This window comes from Helianthus annuus, chromosome 6 (assembly GCF_002127325.2).
Source record: "Helianthus annuus cultivar XRQ/B chromosome 6, HanXRQr2.0-SUNRISE, whole genome shotgun sequence".
NCBI classification, from domain to species: Eukaryota; Viridiplantae; Streptophyta; class Magnoliopsida; order Asterales; family Asteraceae; genus Helianthus; species Helianthus annuus.
Genome location: NC_035438.2, coordinates 97,833,518 through 97,850,477, shown reverse-complemented (window position 1 = coordinate 97,850,477; position 16,960 = coordinate 97,833,518). Strand labels below are relative to the sequence as shown.

The 16,960-nt window shown below is 39.1% G+C and overlaps 1 protein-coding gene across 1 annotated transcript; it reads right to left on the bottom strand.

Annotated features, from left to right (window-relative positions):
- Window positions 1-13,003: 13,003 nt before the first annotated feature.
- Window positions 13,004-13,774, bottom strand: LOC110865305 (protein DMP3). Its single transcript, XM_022114553.2, has one exon. The coding sequence runs from the start codon at window positions 13,683-13,685 to the stop codon at window positions 13,047-13,049; it is 639 nt and encodes a 212-aa protein (XP_021970245.1). The 5' UTR covers window positions 13,686-13,774; the 3' UTR covers window positions 13,004-13,046.
- Between the last annotated feature and the right edge of the window lie 3,186 nt (window positions 13,775-16,960).

The window sequence follows — 16,960 nt, the reverse complement described above, 5'->3', positions numbered from 1 at the left end:
ATGGTAGAAAATGTAGAACCCCGGTGTGTTGGGGTGAAGTGGGACCGCGTGAATTGGCACATACAGACATAATTCAGGGCACTAACGAGAAAATCGAAGTGGTGCAAGCTCATTTGAAAGCAGCCCAAGATAGTCAGAAGTCATATGCCGACAAAAGACGAAGACCGATCAAATTTCAGATAGGCGATATGGTTATGCTGAAAGTTTCCCCATGGAAGGGCGTTATCAGATTCAGAAAAGGGGGAAAGTAAGCCCGAGGTTTATTGGGCCATTTAGAATCATCAAACGGGTCGGTAAGGTGGCTTATCGCCTCGAACTACCGGAAGAGTTGAGTGGGATACATGGCACATTCCATGTGTCCCAACTGCGGAAGTGTCTAGCGGAGGAAACATCTTACATCCATTACGATGATATCGAGGTGGATGACAGCCTGAATTATGCGGTAAGGACATTGGAGATTTTAGATCGAAAGGTTAAGCATTTGCGAAACAAACAAATCAATCAATTCAAGATCAAGTGGGAGCATAAGAAAGGTTCGGACACTACGTGGGAGTCCGAAGAAGAGATGCGACGTCTCTACCCTACATTGTTCAGTACGTACTTTGGTTTCGGGGACAAAACCCTTTTAAGGGGGGTGGACTTGTAACATCCCGAAAATACAAAACTCTTAAATTTCAATCATGTTGCTAATAAACTAGTAAAATAAAATAACTAGGGATGGCACTAACCTAGTTAGTTGATCATTTATAAGTAGTTAAGAGTTAAAACAATAAAGAATGCAAGATGAGGGACTAAAAGTGTCTAAATGAAAACTATTTTAATAAAATAACAAAAACTAAACTCACAACACACTTGTCTGTGTGTTGTTGAGATCGACCAGAAGCAGGGGCGACCCCAAGCTCCCCTAAAACCCTAGTTCATCACAAATCTCACAAATTGAAGGTGAAGATCAGTCCCATAACGAAAATAGAGCCTGGATTTGTGATCCCCATCGTAAGGAGATCATAAGGTATGTGAAATTTGGTAATAATCCTCTACTTGAAATTCTCATGAACATAGAGAATCTGAAATTTGGTTATGCATGTGTGATATATAGATGAATTAGGATCATTGTAGTGTCTAGGAGTAAACCCTAGATAAATACAAGTTGAAATCATGTGTAATTTTAGTAAAATCCATGAACACCCTTGTAGGTGATTAGTGGGTTATGTAGAATTTTATAAACACTAGGAAATTGGATGTTGTTCTAGTGTAATTTGACAATTGTGAAGTGGCTTCAGAATTTTAGAATCTAACAATTATGTAAAATGGGATGATTGATGTGAAATTCGGGCTAAATGATAAGCTAGGGACTTGCTATGTGATCATGTAAAAATCTGCCCTTAAAGTGTGTAGGATCGTTGTTTGACCCGACTGAGTCGATCAGAAGAGCTTTAAATCCGGTTCAAAGGCGGAATCAGTGAAACGGATGTGGAAACTGCTTGATACTATTAAATCTGTCACTTATATTGATTTTAACATCAATTACAACCTGAACAGATTTCGGCAGCACTTTGTTACAAATCCGGAAGTCGCGTGTCGAATCAAATGAACAACGCACTATATATAGGAGGTTGATTTCGCTCCAATGACCAAGATGCACTTATGAGCGAAATCAGAAGTTTCTGATTTCGCTCCAAATGACCTTTGGTCATTTCAGGCGAAATCTTATGCTTCTGCTTTCGCTCCAATGGTCTTGGACCATTATGAGCGAAATCACACTCAAACTTTCTAACAACTGTTTCTCGAACCTCGTGCACTGGATATCCTAACCTATCCTATTACATGATACAAGACGAAGTCAATAGACGTAATGCACTAACAGACTCCCCCTTGGATATTGACAAAGTCTTCAGTGTCTATTCTTCAACATGATACATCTTCAATCTTGATCATTCTGCCATTTCTTTTCAAGTTGTAACAATGTAAGCATCCATCAATCTTTAACTTCTTCTATCAGCTTCAGGCTCCCCCTTTCGTCAAGCTTCTGTGCTTTGGGATCGACGCCTAGCTTTCCATCTACAAGCTCCTCTTTGCTTCAAGCTTGTCTTCAGACTCCCCCTTAGACTCTGCTCTCGGGATCGTAGTCTGGACTATCTGCAAACACTCAAACATTCATAAATACAATGGTTTCATATTATCAATCAAATTCTCTAAACCACTCCCCCTATCAACAAACTTTACAGATTTGGCAGTGTTAAAGAATCCAACTCCCTCACAGTTAATCATCCAAGTCCAAATTAATGACCTTGGAGATATCACAAACTGTTTTTGAAATTTTGATTTTTAATTCAAGTTTCAAATTAATGAACTTGTTTTATTTTCAGAAACACAATCAGCTTGCTTAGATTTTGAAACTCAGCATCTCAGACATCGGTTTATCGAAAATAAAGCAGAATCAAAAATCTTTTTGTATTTTCTGAAAATATAAAGCAGTAAAGAAATATGTACAAACATATTTAGAGACAATATTTTTGTTTGAGTATGCGACAGAGGATCATATCAGTTTTTGACAAGTCACAAGTACCGTTGAGCTTAGATACACTTTAAGAATTAAACAATTCACTTAGATTGTCGATATACTGATCCACTTAAATTTTCACACAAATTTCAACTGAATCAGGACACGAATTAGATGTTTTAAGAACTTAAACTCATTCATGTGTCCCACCTCTTGAATATACTCCCGTATCCAGATCCCAATATTCAGTCTTACAGGTGAGTATACCACAGATGATATCTGTAAGGGGTTAAATGCGAGGGCCGTGAGAGCTCAGGTCGATACTTCCGTATACGCAGAGAGATGACGGCTTCGACTTTTCGGTGTGTCCCCTTTAGAGGATCTTTTAATTACAAAAGCAGCGACTATCAATTTTATTGTTTCATCAGCTTGCTGAGGGCGATGCTATGTTTCAAGCCTTTGCAGAAAGTATTATTCGGGGACTAGGTCAGAACTTCCATTCATCAGAAGTCCCGGAATAATACCCCAGATATCACTGAGTATAAAGACCTAGTATCTCAGAATAAGGGACCTTTCAAACGAGATTTCAGGGATTACCTATATATCCAAGTAGTGTTCCCCACGAAATAAGTAAGTTTGAATTTAAGTTTATATCCCGAAAGAGTTTACTAAATGTATAAAAACCTATCGGCGTATCATCAGTGAGACTGTTTAACGCTATTTAATCATTACGTTTCTTTAGCATACTGTAACTGTCTACTGATGTACTATCATTTCCTCTTTTTACGCAAAAACTCAATTTTCGAATTTTATCATGTTTTTGGATTTTTCAAATTTTCTAATGTTTTTGTATTTTCTAACAATTTTTCTCCCCCTAAAATGCAAAACCATTAAAGGAAATTTGACAAATCGATACTGATAGCTTTGTCTCGCCGTCCTTGTTCTGCTTATCGTGTACCGAATTACAGAAAATATAACATACTATATAGCACAGTTAGCAGAAAAACTAACATAAAGTACCCCCATGATTTACAACACATAGATTTTTACAGTTTGAAAACCGTTTTTCAATCTGGTGAAAGTAATCATGTTTGTTTAGCCGTGAGAGTTTCGGCGTATTCAATCAACATATATTTTTGTAATTTTCTATTTTTGACAAAAATTAAAAACAAACATATTTTTGGTTTTTCAAATTTTAGCAAACTAAAAACATATTTTTGGTTTTTAATTTTTCTAATTTTTAGGGTTTTTTGAAAATATTGTCTATTTAAATACAGAAAAACAAATAAACTCCCTGTTCAACCAACACAGGGTCCAGCAGCAACCTCCTCCTCTTGTTGTGCCAGGCTGCTCCTACTTCCAAACTTACAATCTTCAGAATTCTTGAGCACCTGCACATTGAACTAACTCAATTACTTGAACAATTTAGCCCAGGTCTGTTGAACCTTAGGCATTTCAACACAATAATTTTCATTTAATGCCGGAAACTCTTTGACATTATTCACAATGATTTTATCATTTTTAACTTCAACTTTCTCATCTTTTGCCGAAGTCACATGTTTCTTAACACTCCATGTCTGACCTTTTGGAGTACCCCTTTTGTAAAAATGTTTCTCTTTTTGAGCACTTTGATTTTGAACAACAACTTTTGGTTTCCAAAACTGTTGGGGTTTTGTCATATCAGCTGTTGTTTTCCAACTCTGTGTTGTTCTGAATCTCGGTATGTGAGAATTCCAGGTCTGTCTTGAATCAAATCTGTTCGGGTTTGATTTCCAATTTTGATTTGAAGCACACTTGTTTGTATTGTACCTCCAAGTTTGTTTCGAATCAAATCTGGTTGACCTTTGTCTCACATTCTCAGATTTTTGTTTCTCAGCATCAATCTTCTTTTTGTCAACATCCACAGGTTTTAGATTTGGACACTTGCGTGCAAGATGTCCTTTTTGATCACATTTGAAACATGTTCTCATGGACACATCTTTGACCTGTGGTTGTTGCTTTCTCTTTTGTGCATCAAACTCAGCATTAGACTGTCGTCCAATTTTAAGTTCTTTCTCTTCAGCTAAACTGTTTCCTTGAACAAAACTCATTTTTGCCTGATAATTTGCCGTCTCATTTTTGTTCCGATGTTGTTTCTTCTTATAACCCAACCCAGCCTTCATGTTTTTCTTCTTGAAACCAGGTTTGTTATACGAAACTTTACGACTCTTACCAACAAACTTTGAAATCTCAGACTTCTCAATCTCAACCATTTTGAAAACTTTATCAACCTTTTCTGAAATCACATACTGAATCGGGAATACAACATCTAAGAATAATTTGTCTGATCCAATCATGGTATAAACCAATCCCTTTGAATCATCATTCAAATTTTTCTTGGATTTTGTGTTTTTCGGATATCCATCATGAAGATTTCCTTCATCTTCATCCTGTGATTCAGATTTACCTGTAACAATCGACTCTTCTTTCAACACACTTTCAACGACTTTACCTACCACCTCTGAATCATGAGAATCATCAGATTTGGAATAGGTTATGTCAATGTTGTCTGGCAATTGGTCTACCATGTTGAAAGCTTTTTCGACCTTTTCCTCATCATAAAATGCAAACTTTTCTGGTGGTGGAACTTGATGAAACTCTGAGCTAATTCCTTTCTTGTTCTGCTCAGACTCACCATCACCTGGTTTTATATTGAAAATTCATTCAAGCACATATGACGACACGTGGTAACTTTTTAACTTGTTGTTATCCTGTTCTAAATCAGCAATCTGTCGCTTTAACTTAGCAACGTCCTCAATATAGGAATTAACAACATCTTGTTTTATAGAATACATTCGTTTAAGTTCTTTAGTTGTTTTAGAAAGATAATTCATTCTTGATTGAGCATATTTCATTTCATCTTTCACTTTCTCATATGACTCTTTTGTAATATGATATGCTAATTTCATTGAGTCATATTCCTTTTTCATTTCTTGACAAGCAATTTCTTTTTGAGAACACTCTTCTGTCATTTTAGAAACATTTTCTTTCAAAATTTTATTTTCTTTTTCTATCTTTTTACATTTTTCGGAAAGTTTTTCATCATTTTCTTTAAAAACTTTTTCTTTTTCTAGCATTTCTTTGTATTTTTCTTTGAAAATGTTTTTGATTTTTGTGAATTCAAGATCTCTTGTTCTGAATTGCTCATCTTTTTCAGTACAAGCTCTCAACAGTTTCATGCATTTCTTGCACTGATCAATCAGTTTCAAGTTTTCAGAATCAGAATTTACCTCAGTGATTGGCACTTCGGTGTTTGATGCAGTTTCTGTCTGCTTCATCTCAGCCTCATCTTGCTTCTTTTCAACACTGACTTCATCACTAGCATCACCAGCTTCCAAATTCTCATTCTTTTCTGCTTTTCCTTCTTTCTTCACCTCTTCTACAATCTGCTGTTCTTCAGTAACAGCTTCTTTCACAACTTCAATTTCAACAGCTTCTGTGTTGACTTCATCAGCATTTTTCTTCAGATTGTTCACCATCTTTTCAACACTCTTCTTCATTCTCTCTTCATCCCTTTTTCTCAGACACGATAACATGGCATATCTGATCTCCTTTTCATGTCTTTTAGCATATGTGTCATCTTTCATCACCTTACTATAATACTCAGCTCTCAAAGGAATTATGAGAAGAACATCATCAAAGATTATGTCTTTCTTTGGAACTACCGGTTCTCCTTCTCTGTTGTAGTAACACTCTCTCTTCTTATCCCATCTTCTGTTGCTAACAGCACTTTCATACTCTTCCTGCATCTCATCCATTCTGTTGTAGACCACGTTTCTTTCTCTGTAAGTCTTCTCACTCAAGATCTCTTCTCGAGTTTTCTCTTTGATCTCAACTTTTTCTTCATGGATTTCAGTAGTGTCTTTGTCTTTGTTTTCATCTTGAATCTTAGCAACAAAAACATGATGTTGGGCCTTTGATGCTTTTCTACCATGAGCTGTTATAGGACGATCTTCATCTGGAAGAACTGTGCTCCAGTCAAAACCTTCATCGTGATGAATTACTGCATATGCTCTTGTCTTTTCTTTTGGAGTATTTTCAATCATTTTTGGCTCTTCTTTGCTACGGTGATAAATAGCTTTTTGGTAGTAATCATCGTTGAAAGGACGTTCATTTACTTCATCAACTTCAGAATTTCTGCATTCTCTTTTGAAATGACCCTTTTGCTTACATCTAAAGCAGGTCACTTTGGATTTATCGAATCCAAGCTTCGTTGACGGACCACCAAGAGATTGTTTCCCGGTAATCTCCATGTATCGTTGAGCTCTGCGAATACAGCTTGCTAAACACCAGCGAATATCTATGAGTTCCGGATCAATTTGGTCGTAGTCTTCTTTGGTCAACTCCGAGTTTCCAATTTTGCCAGCTACAAGACCTTCATATGATTCCAGAACAGATGCAAGGAAACTCATTTGCTGCTTTGCTGCATTGATGCTCATTGCAGGGGAATTCTTCAGTTTAAGAACAATGTTGCACAAAATTTCTTCAGCTTCATTAGAATTTGACTTTGAAGATGAATGATATCCAGAATGATGACTTGTTGACGTTGTTTGTGGTTCTATCATCTTCTCACCACTGAATGCTGTCTTTGGTGAACCAACGCCTTTCTCCGAAGGTACACTGCCTTTGTAGTACAAGCCAACATTCTGTTGATGTGAAGAACCAGTCATCTTGTTTTGCTTTTTTAGCTCCAGATCATGACTCTCTATCTTTTCAAACAATGCATCAAGAGAAATCGTATCATATAAAGCATCATTTTTCAAATAAACACAAACGTTTGCCACTGATCAGCTCGTGGTAACGCTTCAATCACTTTATCGATAAGTTCCTCTCTTGTTTTCACTATCTCAAATCTCTCCAATTCAATTTTAAGATGACAGAATCTCTCAATCATTTGTCTCACTATCTCTCCTTTTAGACTATCAAACAGATCAAATTCCTTTTAAGTAAAGCAATTTTGTTCTTTCTAATCTGTTTACCCCCCTCAGCTTTAACTCGTAAAGCTTCTCAGACTGATTTTGACGACCCATCATGAGTGAGAAGAGCAAATATATCATTTCTGATTGCTGTCTGGATCAAAGCAATCATTCTCTGTTCAGCTGCGTATTCTGCTTTGTCATCTCTAGGTAACTTCTTGAATGGAAGTTCTTCACCTTTATCATTTTTTGGTCGTTCGTACCCAAACTCTAGGCAGAACCAGCTTTCATGCGCATACGCTTTCGCCCAGTTAATAAACCGTTTTTTCCACCATGTGTAATCCTCAATGCTATCCAGAGTTGATGGCTTTGATTGCGTTCCATAGAAGTTATCATGCTTGATATTTTCGTTGATCGCCTTTGTGATGGTTTTTGGTGTAACATTTGTAATCTCGGACGATTCGGATGTGAATGCGTTGAAAAATGTGTTGTAGAATTCCTCAGCCATGATGTAAACCTAAACAGATAATCAAACAAACACAATCAGTACAATCAATAATAAAAAAACTGAAACTGACTGACACTCGGTGAACGTGAAATGATCTCGATACGAAAATCCTCTTTTCGAGCGAAATAAGCACTTTGGGGCGAAATCAGAATGTAGCAATCTCAAGCGAAATCAGAGACTGACAACACGAGCGAAATCAAATCTGTATCTTGGAGCGAAATCAGATCTGTATCTATGAGCGAAATCAGATCTGTATCTATGAGCGAAATCAACTAAGAACCCCAGGAGCGAAATCAGGATGATTGATAATTTGGAGCGAAATCAACACAACGTTTGGAGTGAAATCACAATCTTTGTGTCTCGAGCGAAATCAGACTGACATTGGAGCGAAATCACACTTTGTCCGTTCGAGCGAAATCAGGTTGAAGTCCAATTTTGTCCATTTTTACTCCGAATTTAGGTATGAAACTTTCAAGGGTTTATCTATGTCCAATTTTAAACAATCTGTGAAAATTTGATCCGGTTATGTCCGATAAAACTTCCTGAACAGATGAAAGAAGGTGTAGAAGTCATAATATGGATGATATCAAGCTAAACTCTTCTTCCTGAGCTCTGATACCACTTGTAGGATCGTTGTTTGACCCGACTGAGTCGATCAGAAGAGCTTTAAATCCGGTTCAAAGGCGGAATCAGTGAAACAGATGTGGAAACTGCTTGATACTATTAAATCTGTCACTTATATTGATTTTAACATCAATCCTGAACAGATTTCGGCAGCACTTCGTTACAAATCCGGAAGTCGCGTGTCGAATCAAATGAACAGTGCACTATATATAGGAGGTTGACTTCGCCCCAATGACCAAGATGCACTTATGAGCGAAATCAGAAGTTTCTGATTTCGCTCCAAATGACCTTTGGTCATTTCAGGCGAAATCTTATGCTTCTGATTTCACTCCAATGGTCTTGGACCATTATGAGCGAAATCACACTCAAACTTTCTAACAACTGTTTCTCGAACCTCGTGCACTGGATATCCTAACCTATCCTATTACATGATACAAGACGAAGTCAATAGACGTAATGCACTAACAAAGTGTTTGTTGAAATGCCTCAAAGAAGGCTCGAAACTGGAATTTTGAAGTTAAAACGCCTAATTGTGATGTTTTGGAAATTACGCGATATGTGATTAAAAGGAGTTCTAAACGCGATATCTATAGGAAAGGATACCGGAGCGTCGAGTGGACAAGTCGGTGGTGATTTGCGGTTGAAGGGTGTGCACTAAAGGTATGTAACTTGACCCGTTACATTAAGCAAATTATGGTTAAATTATATGTAGTTACATTGTAGAAAAGTTATGGTGTTGATTGTAGCGGCCATGATCGTTACTTGTATTAATAGGCATTAGAGTGACAAGAAATCGTTTGGTAGTCATCACATTGGAGGATTCCGCAAGATGAGCCAACAGGTCGAATAATAGTGTAGATTGTAATATTAGTGCTCTAATTAGTTAGCTATGGCGATGTAAATCACAAGAGCATTAAACCGTGGAATTGGTAAGGAAATGCAAGTGATGTTAAGCCCCGGATGATGGGCATAAGGCGCCATAGGCTCGCTAGTTAAATGGTAGCTAATTGTGTAAAGTTAAAATGGGTCGAATGACACACAAGTGATTTTTATTCGTTCGGCCCGTAAACCTAACGTACAGGATTCAGAACTGAACCTGCTGGAAAACGTACTCGCCCGCGCCATGCGGGGGAGACTCAATGAACTGGCGCGACACACGGGGGCTCCCGCGCCACGCGACAAAACGAACGGATCCCGGCGCGACACGCGACAGGACCAGTTTTGAAATTTTATTTTATTTTTCATATTTCGATGTTGGAACTTGATTATATGTACTAAATTAATGTCAAAACTAACAATTTGAATGGTTTTGACTTTAGGTGACAATGGGGATCTTACGGGTGACGATCAAGCAAGTTTTGAAGAACCGAACACACTTTAGAAGCTTCCGCGTTATCTAACTTTAATAGACTATGTTTTTGGAATGTAAACAATATGTAAATAACTTATGATTGGTCGAATTAGTCGCTAGTTGACTAACGTTTTGCTACTTATAAACTTTATCTATGGAACTTATGTTATAATTTGGACGTCTTTTATATAAAATTTTATGAATTATTGTTAGATTCAAGTAGTAATTAGACGGGTGTTACACCACCACACCCACTACACCTGCTCTCTCTCTCTCTCTCTCTCTCTCTCTCTCTCTCCCTCTCCCTCTCTTTCCAAGTCAACCACCTTTTCATCAAAAGGTTTCACATTTTAAAACAAACCCTAGAATCAAACTCTAACTCGTATCATCAAAACCCCTAAATTTCAAAACCCCCATATTTTAAACCTCTATTTCTCATTCTTTTTTTAATTCAGAAAATACCAACAAAATGTGTATACAAAAAGAGAGAAAGGGACCGAATGAGCGAGAAATATGAGAGACAGAGAGGGAACGCGTAACGGTGGTGACGGTGGAGTCTGTTGATGATGGTGACGGTGAAGTCCGTTGAAATCTGGTTTTAGATCTGCTTAAAGGTTTTTCGAGCAGTTAAGGAGGCCGCCGGAGCGTGTGGGGGTGGTGCAAGATAGTGGCGGTCAGGTGGAGGTGGTGGTCGGGTGGGTTGTTGCAAGGTGGTTCTCGGGTGGGGCTGGTACAATGTGATGGTAGTGGTGGTCAGTGGAAATGGTGGAAGGTGGTGGTGGTAGTTGTCGGGTGGAGATGGTGGAAGGGGGTGGTAGTTGTTGTTCAGTGGGTTGGGTGGTGTTTGATGGTGTGGGTGGTGGTTGTTACAGGGATGGAGAGTTACAGGGATGGAAGGGAATGATTTCTTTTGTTATATACATATAATTAATAATAACATAAGGGAGGATGGGAAAAGACTAGAATGCCCCTCATGTGAGGGGCATGTGACCAGGATTTAACGATTGATTTGGATGGCATTGGGGGGGAGTGAAATAGAGATAAGTTTCATAGATCAGGGAGTAAAATAACTATTTTTAAAGGATTGGGGGATTGAGGCAAAACCGTTAAAACGACCAAACCACAAAAAGTAAAACAAAAGTTTACTCTAAGGTTATGTTTGGTATGGAGTAATGGAATGGACGAAGGAATGGAATGGACGAGGTAATGGAATGGACGAGGGAATGCAATGGACCATTACCATTCCATGTCTTGTTTGGTTACCATGTGTGAATGGAATGAATTATTATTGTGTATTGTTCGGTAAGCAAGAAAAACGGAGTAATAAAATAAGTGGTGAGTGGTGGTGGTGGTGGTGGTTAGTGGTAGTAATTGTGGGTGGTTATAGGTGGCGGTGGTGGGTGTCGGCGGCGGCGATGGGTGGTGGTGGCAGCGAGTGGCGGTGCGGCGGTGACGACGAGTGGTGGTGGCGGCAAGGTGGTTGTTGTTGGTGGTGGTGGGTGGCAGCAGAGGTGGCGGTAGGTGGCGGCGGCGACCGTGGTTGGTGGTGACGGTGGTGGTGGCGTCGACGATGATGGTGGGCGGTGGTGGCGGTGGCTGTCGGGGTGAGGTGGTGGCGAGTGGCGTTGGCGGTTGGTCACGGTTGTGGGTGATAACGGTGGCGAGTGGGTGGCGGCGGCGGCGGTGGCTGTCGGGTGAGGTGGTGGCGGGTGGCGGGTGGCGGCGATGGCCTCGGTGGTGGGTGGTGGTGGGTTTTGGCGAAGGTAGTGGGTTGTGGTGTTGTTGATTAATGGTGCAAGAGGGGATGGAATGGAAAAAGAACATGGGGGGTGGAAGGAATGATTTTAAGGGAATGGAATGACTTTTGGAATGGGTGATTTCATTCCATTGACCAACCAAACATCCTTTTCTTCATTCCCTCGTAATCATCCATTCATTCCACCTCTCATTCCCACATACCAAACACTACCTAAAGGTAAACCATCCAAGACCGCCTTTAGCATCACCACCCACCCTCCATAGGATAAAGCTTTTGCTTTCCATTTTGTCAACCTTGTCTTGAAACAATCCCCAACGGTACTCCAATTTCTTATTTGATTCATATTAACCTAAATAGGTAACCTCAAATATTTACATGGAAATTGCCAACATTGCACTTTATTAGAGTTGCCATATCTTCCACAATAGCATCCGTCACTCCAAGTCCAAACAAGTTTTATTTGTTATAGTTTATTTTCATCCCAGAAATTAATGAAAAACAACTCATAAGACGTATTACATTACTTCTACTATTTTCACCCATTCGTTCATAAATACTATATCATCCACATACATCAAATGGGTCATAACTCGTCCATTTTTTTTACAAAATACTTAAAAAAAATTAACAGAAAATCTTAAAAAAAAAAACGAGGATTTGTCACAACTAACCTCTCACTAGTCCTTTTCTTTTTGTTGGTAATTGACGTGCCAAAAAAGAAAATCTAACTTGTGATTCACGTTTGCTTCGCTTCCACGCATAGGTTTCTTCTAGCTTATTTCAATAATATCTATTTTTAGGCTGGACGATATGGGGTTAGTCCCCGGTTCGTTCTCGTCCGGCGCCGGTCCAAACACCGCGCCGCCCCCTCCCGGCTTCGTTCTCGCTGTCCTTTGCCAGATGTTGGTGCCGGTCCACAAAAGGACAAAAATCATCCCTCCCCCTCTCTCACACACCTATACATACAATATATACATATACTTTTTAGGTCCATCCCCTCATTTCCATACCTCCATCCTCTTTGCCCCATCCTCATACGCGGCGCTTACATGACGGTTGAACCATCACCATACCGCATAGCCTTAATGTCCAGACATATTTTCTTAACAACGATCACATATTTTGCATGAGTTTGCGTGAGTTTAAATGATAGAAAATATTACATTCAACTTTAGATGGCCACAAATTGTGCGATTGTTTTTCTGACCAAGGCAGAAGTGGTCGTTAATTTGCGACCAGGTCGGTGTCAGCTTAACAAGCATTATCATTATGGTCGCAAATGCCAAGTATTGAAAACAAATAAAAGGGATCTCCAAAATAATTATATTCGCATATACAAATATTACATTTCAATTAACATCAAGATCTGGAGTAACAGGATAACCGATCCCATGCCTTCTAGTCGGAAAAGCAACAAACAATGCACTCGAAATGATCCCCGCCCCGATCGGAACAATGTCGAGAACCTCCTGAGCTTCCTGCCCAGGGCTCGGGTAAAAGCAGCTCACCACGTTCCGATCACGCAACGCGACCGCACTAAAAACCAAAACTGAAAGCACCGCGTGTACGAAATCAATGAACCGCAACCGGTACTTTCTCAAGTCAGGCACATTTTTTGGATCATTATAGTCAAAGAGCCACATCCCTTGAAAAGTTGCGAACCCGTAATAAAGCTGACCATCATCCGATTTAAAGCTGTCGGTAAAGCAGGTGAGGAAGCACGAGACGGCCAAGAGGACGAGCAGGACCGCGGTTAAAGACCGGGTGGTGGCGTCGCATGAGCCGTTGTTGGTGAAGATTGGTGTGAGGACTTGGAAGACCAAGAGGGTGCCTGTTGGGAGTAGTTTGGCTAGGTTGGCTGTGCTGGCTAGGGTCTGGGAGAGTGCTGATGGCAGTTGTGGACGGGGCGGTGGCGGTTCTGGAGCGGTGTTGGCGTCCTCAGGGGCGCCGGCGACTGTGGTAGTGGGTGGTCGAGCTCGTAAAGACATGTTTTTGTTGATGAATATGTATGATGGTGTGGAAGCAAATTTATAGAATTTGGAAAAATGGTTGTTAAAAGCTTAGATGTACCTAAATCGATAACTACACAACTAATGTCAAATTTAGAATGAATTATACATATAAATGATGTATTTAAAGCATAAAAATGAGCTGGCTATTTTCTTTATGACAAGGACACGTTTATAGGTCGGTTTCAATTAGTGACATTGATGTGGAGGTTTCTTGTACGGTTTAAATTTGTTGGCATATCATGTTTCGCTCTTTTATGAAGGAATAGGGTATGAAGAGCCTTGATAATGTTTCTAACATTATTTCTGGATATTATAGGGACATGAATAATATTTTAGGATAATGTCAAATGAAAAGAAAACAAAATAGAAAGTAATGATTGAAAGTACATTAAGTGAGTTAACTATTACACATTTTAAAAAGAGCATTATAATGCTAATTTGTTGGAAAATGGCCCTTATGAGGCATTAAGTGTGACAACTCGAATTTCCAAGATTTCTATTTCGCATTTATTGCACGTTCTTGTATTGTCTAGTTGATTATTTGCACAATTAATTGCTATGGAATTATATACATTTTGATGCAAAGAATCGTATTGTGTGATTGTGCATGGTTGTTTGTTAATTGTGAAAGACTTGGTAAATACATGAACTTGGTGGTGAAACTGTGAAATTGCTTGAGATGGTGCACTATTGTAAAATATAATAATAAAGGGTGTAAAGAATTATTAGTGAAACTTAAACTATACTTAACCCTAATCCCTTTTTCACTAATCATTCTCACAAAAATCCAAGCACGTACTTTCACTTTCTCTGGCAATCATCATCACCAAGATATTCATCACTCTTGATTCCTCTCCTTCTCTAGAATCATTCAAGGTAATTGTTTATGGATTATTGTAATACTTGTAAACCCTAAATGATTGTTGATTGTATCAATTCTTGATTCTTGTGAATTCTTGAAAACCCTAGTTTTCCATATAATGTTCTGTGATTTTGATTTGATTCTGATTATAACGATAATGACATTGAATGGTTGTTTAATCGATTTGTCTGGTGATTAAGAATACATGATTGATGTGATAATTGAATTGATGCTAGACGGATTCAATATGATTAGGGTCCTCTTCGTCATGAAATGTGAAAACGTAACTATTCTGATCCTTTTGATTCTGTGCGATGTTTGGAGTTCACGCATGATTGAAGTGTCTGAGTTTTGATTTAACTAGACATGGCCCGACTTTTAATCCTTGTATGCTAGGGTCCGAATTTTTTTTAAATCAAGTATGTCCGACCTTTAATGGATGCATGATGTCCGAGTTTATTATAGACACTATGTCCGAATTTCAGTTAATGAACACTCCAAGGATCCGACTTTTATACGTTGATAAGTTCCGAGCTTAGGTAATGGGTAATGTCCGAATTTTATAAGCTTTAGCACCTTGTCCGAGTTTTAAAAGTATGGCCGGTCCGAGTTCTTTGGTGGGAGACTTGGTCCGAGTTTTAACCACATAATCATGTAGTCCGAGTTTTAATGGGGGGGGGGGGGTATGTCCGAGTTTTAACTAATAGATATGAAGTCCGACTTTTAACCTACATGTGATCCGACTTTTATAAAGTTAAAGGAGGTCCGACCTTTTAAGCTTTGTAAGGGGTCCGAGTTTTGTGACAACACCCCCACATGTCCGAGTTTTAACCCCCATACCCCCTATCCGACTTTTACCCCTCATCTATGTTGTCCGAGTTTGGAATTATAAAACCCTAGAATGCTAACAAAACCCTAGAGGTCCGAATTATAAATGGGGGAAAAGATATGTTAGGGTTTTGTAAACCCTTTAGTCCGAATTTATTACCTGGAATGCTGTCTAATCTTCTGTTGTGCTGATATGTCAAGCCGTTGTGAATTAAGCATGATTGTTATCCTGATTACATACTAATTGCCCGAACTTTACAAGTGATGTGTGTGTAAAAGCTTACTACATGATTCTGTACATGATTTCATGCTGCTGTTCATTCTGCTTATAACTGTATGATCCGATATATGATTGTATGAAGTCGAATGCAACTGTATGATCCTGCATACGTGAACATTCCATGTGATTTCATCATGTACACAATAAACACACAAAACACGGTTGCTTGAATATCAAGGATTTGCAACCTTAATTTGATGCAAACGCTTACATCGTATCATGTGTAACATATCCTAGGTCGTGTGTAACGGACTTAGACATTTAATTAATCCTAGAAGCAATAACATACCGAGCAAACCAAGGTGAGTTCACACTCTTACTAAGGCATGGGATTCCCAGGGCACGGGAACTGGGATTGAAGGAATGAGATTGAATAGAATCGTACTTACACTATTACTAGACTACCATACCATCGTCCTCGGTTGTGCAGGACACATACGTAAAACCTACGTATACTTATGCTACTCGCTATCCTCGGTTGTGAAGGATACTCACGTAAAACCTACGTGAAATTATACTCACTACTGCCTCGGTTGTGTCAGGCACTTACGTAAAACCTACGTAAACCCCCGCGTACCCCTATCCTCGGTTGTGAAGGATTACTTACGTAAAACCTACGTAAACCCCCGCGTACCCCTATCCTCGGTTGTGAAGGATTACTTACGTAAAACCTACGTAAACTTGTACGTGTTACTGTTCTCGGGATATGTAGAACACTTATGGTTACGAATAGTCTGGTGGTTATACAACATGGGAAGCCCCCACCAATAGAACGTACTATCGGCCCAGTAGAGCCACATGTTACAAACGAATATACTATTACGCATTTACTTTCTGTGAACTCGCTCAACTAGTTGTTGATCCTCTGTTACATGCCTTGCAGGTCGTTAGATACATGGAGCTTGCACAGGGAGGAGCTGGTCGTTGTGGGCTTGGATCATGATTGTCTTGTTAAACACTTACGACATTTGATACTTTATTATGATGGGTTTTATTTATACGCTTCCGCTAAACTGTGATAACTTACTTATGTTTTGGAACACCTTTCATATGGATTTGGGTTGGTTGAATAGCAATTACTTTTACTATATATATTGTTCTATATGATTGGTGGCTTGATCCTGGTCAGTCACACTCCCAAGCGGTGATACTCCGCAGGTGGATTTTGGGGGTGTGACAGATTGGTATCAGAGCCATTGGTTATAGAGAACTTGGTTTTAATATGGGGAAAACTTTTTCATTAAAACCAGACTATAACCCGAACAGTGCTCTCAACGATCC

What these genes read in the sequence shown, in the direction of transcription:
- LOC110865305 (XM_022114553.2), bottom strand. Translation starts at nt 13,685, where the DNA reads ATGTCTTTACGAGCTCGACCACCCACTACCACAGTCGCCGGCGCCCCT.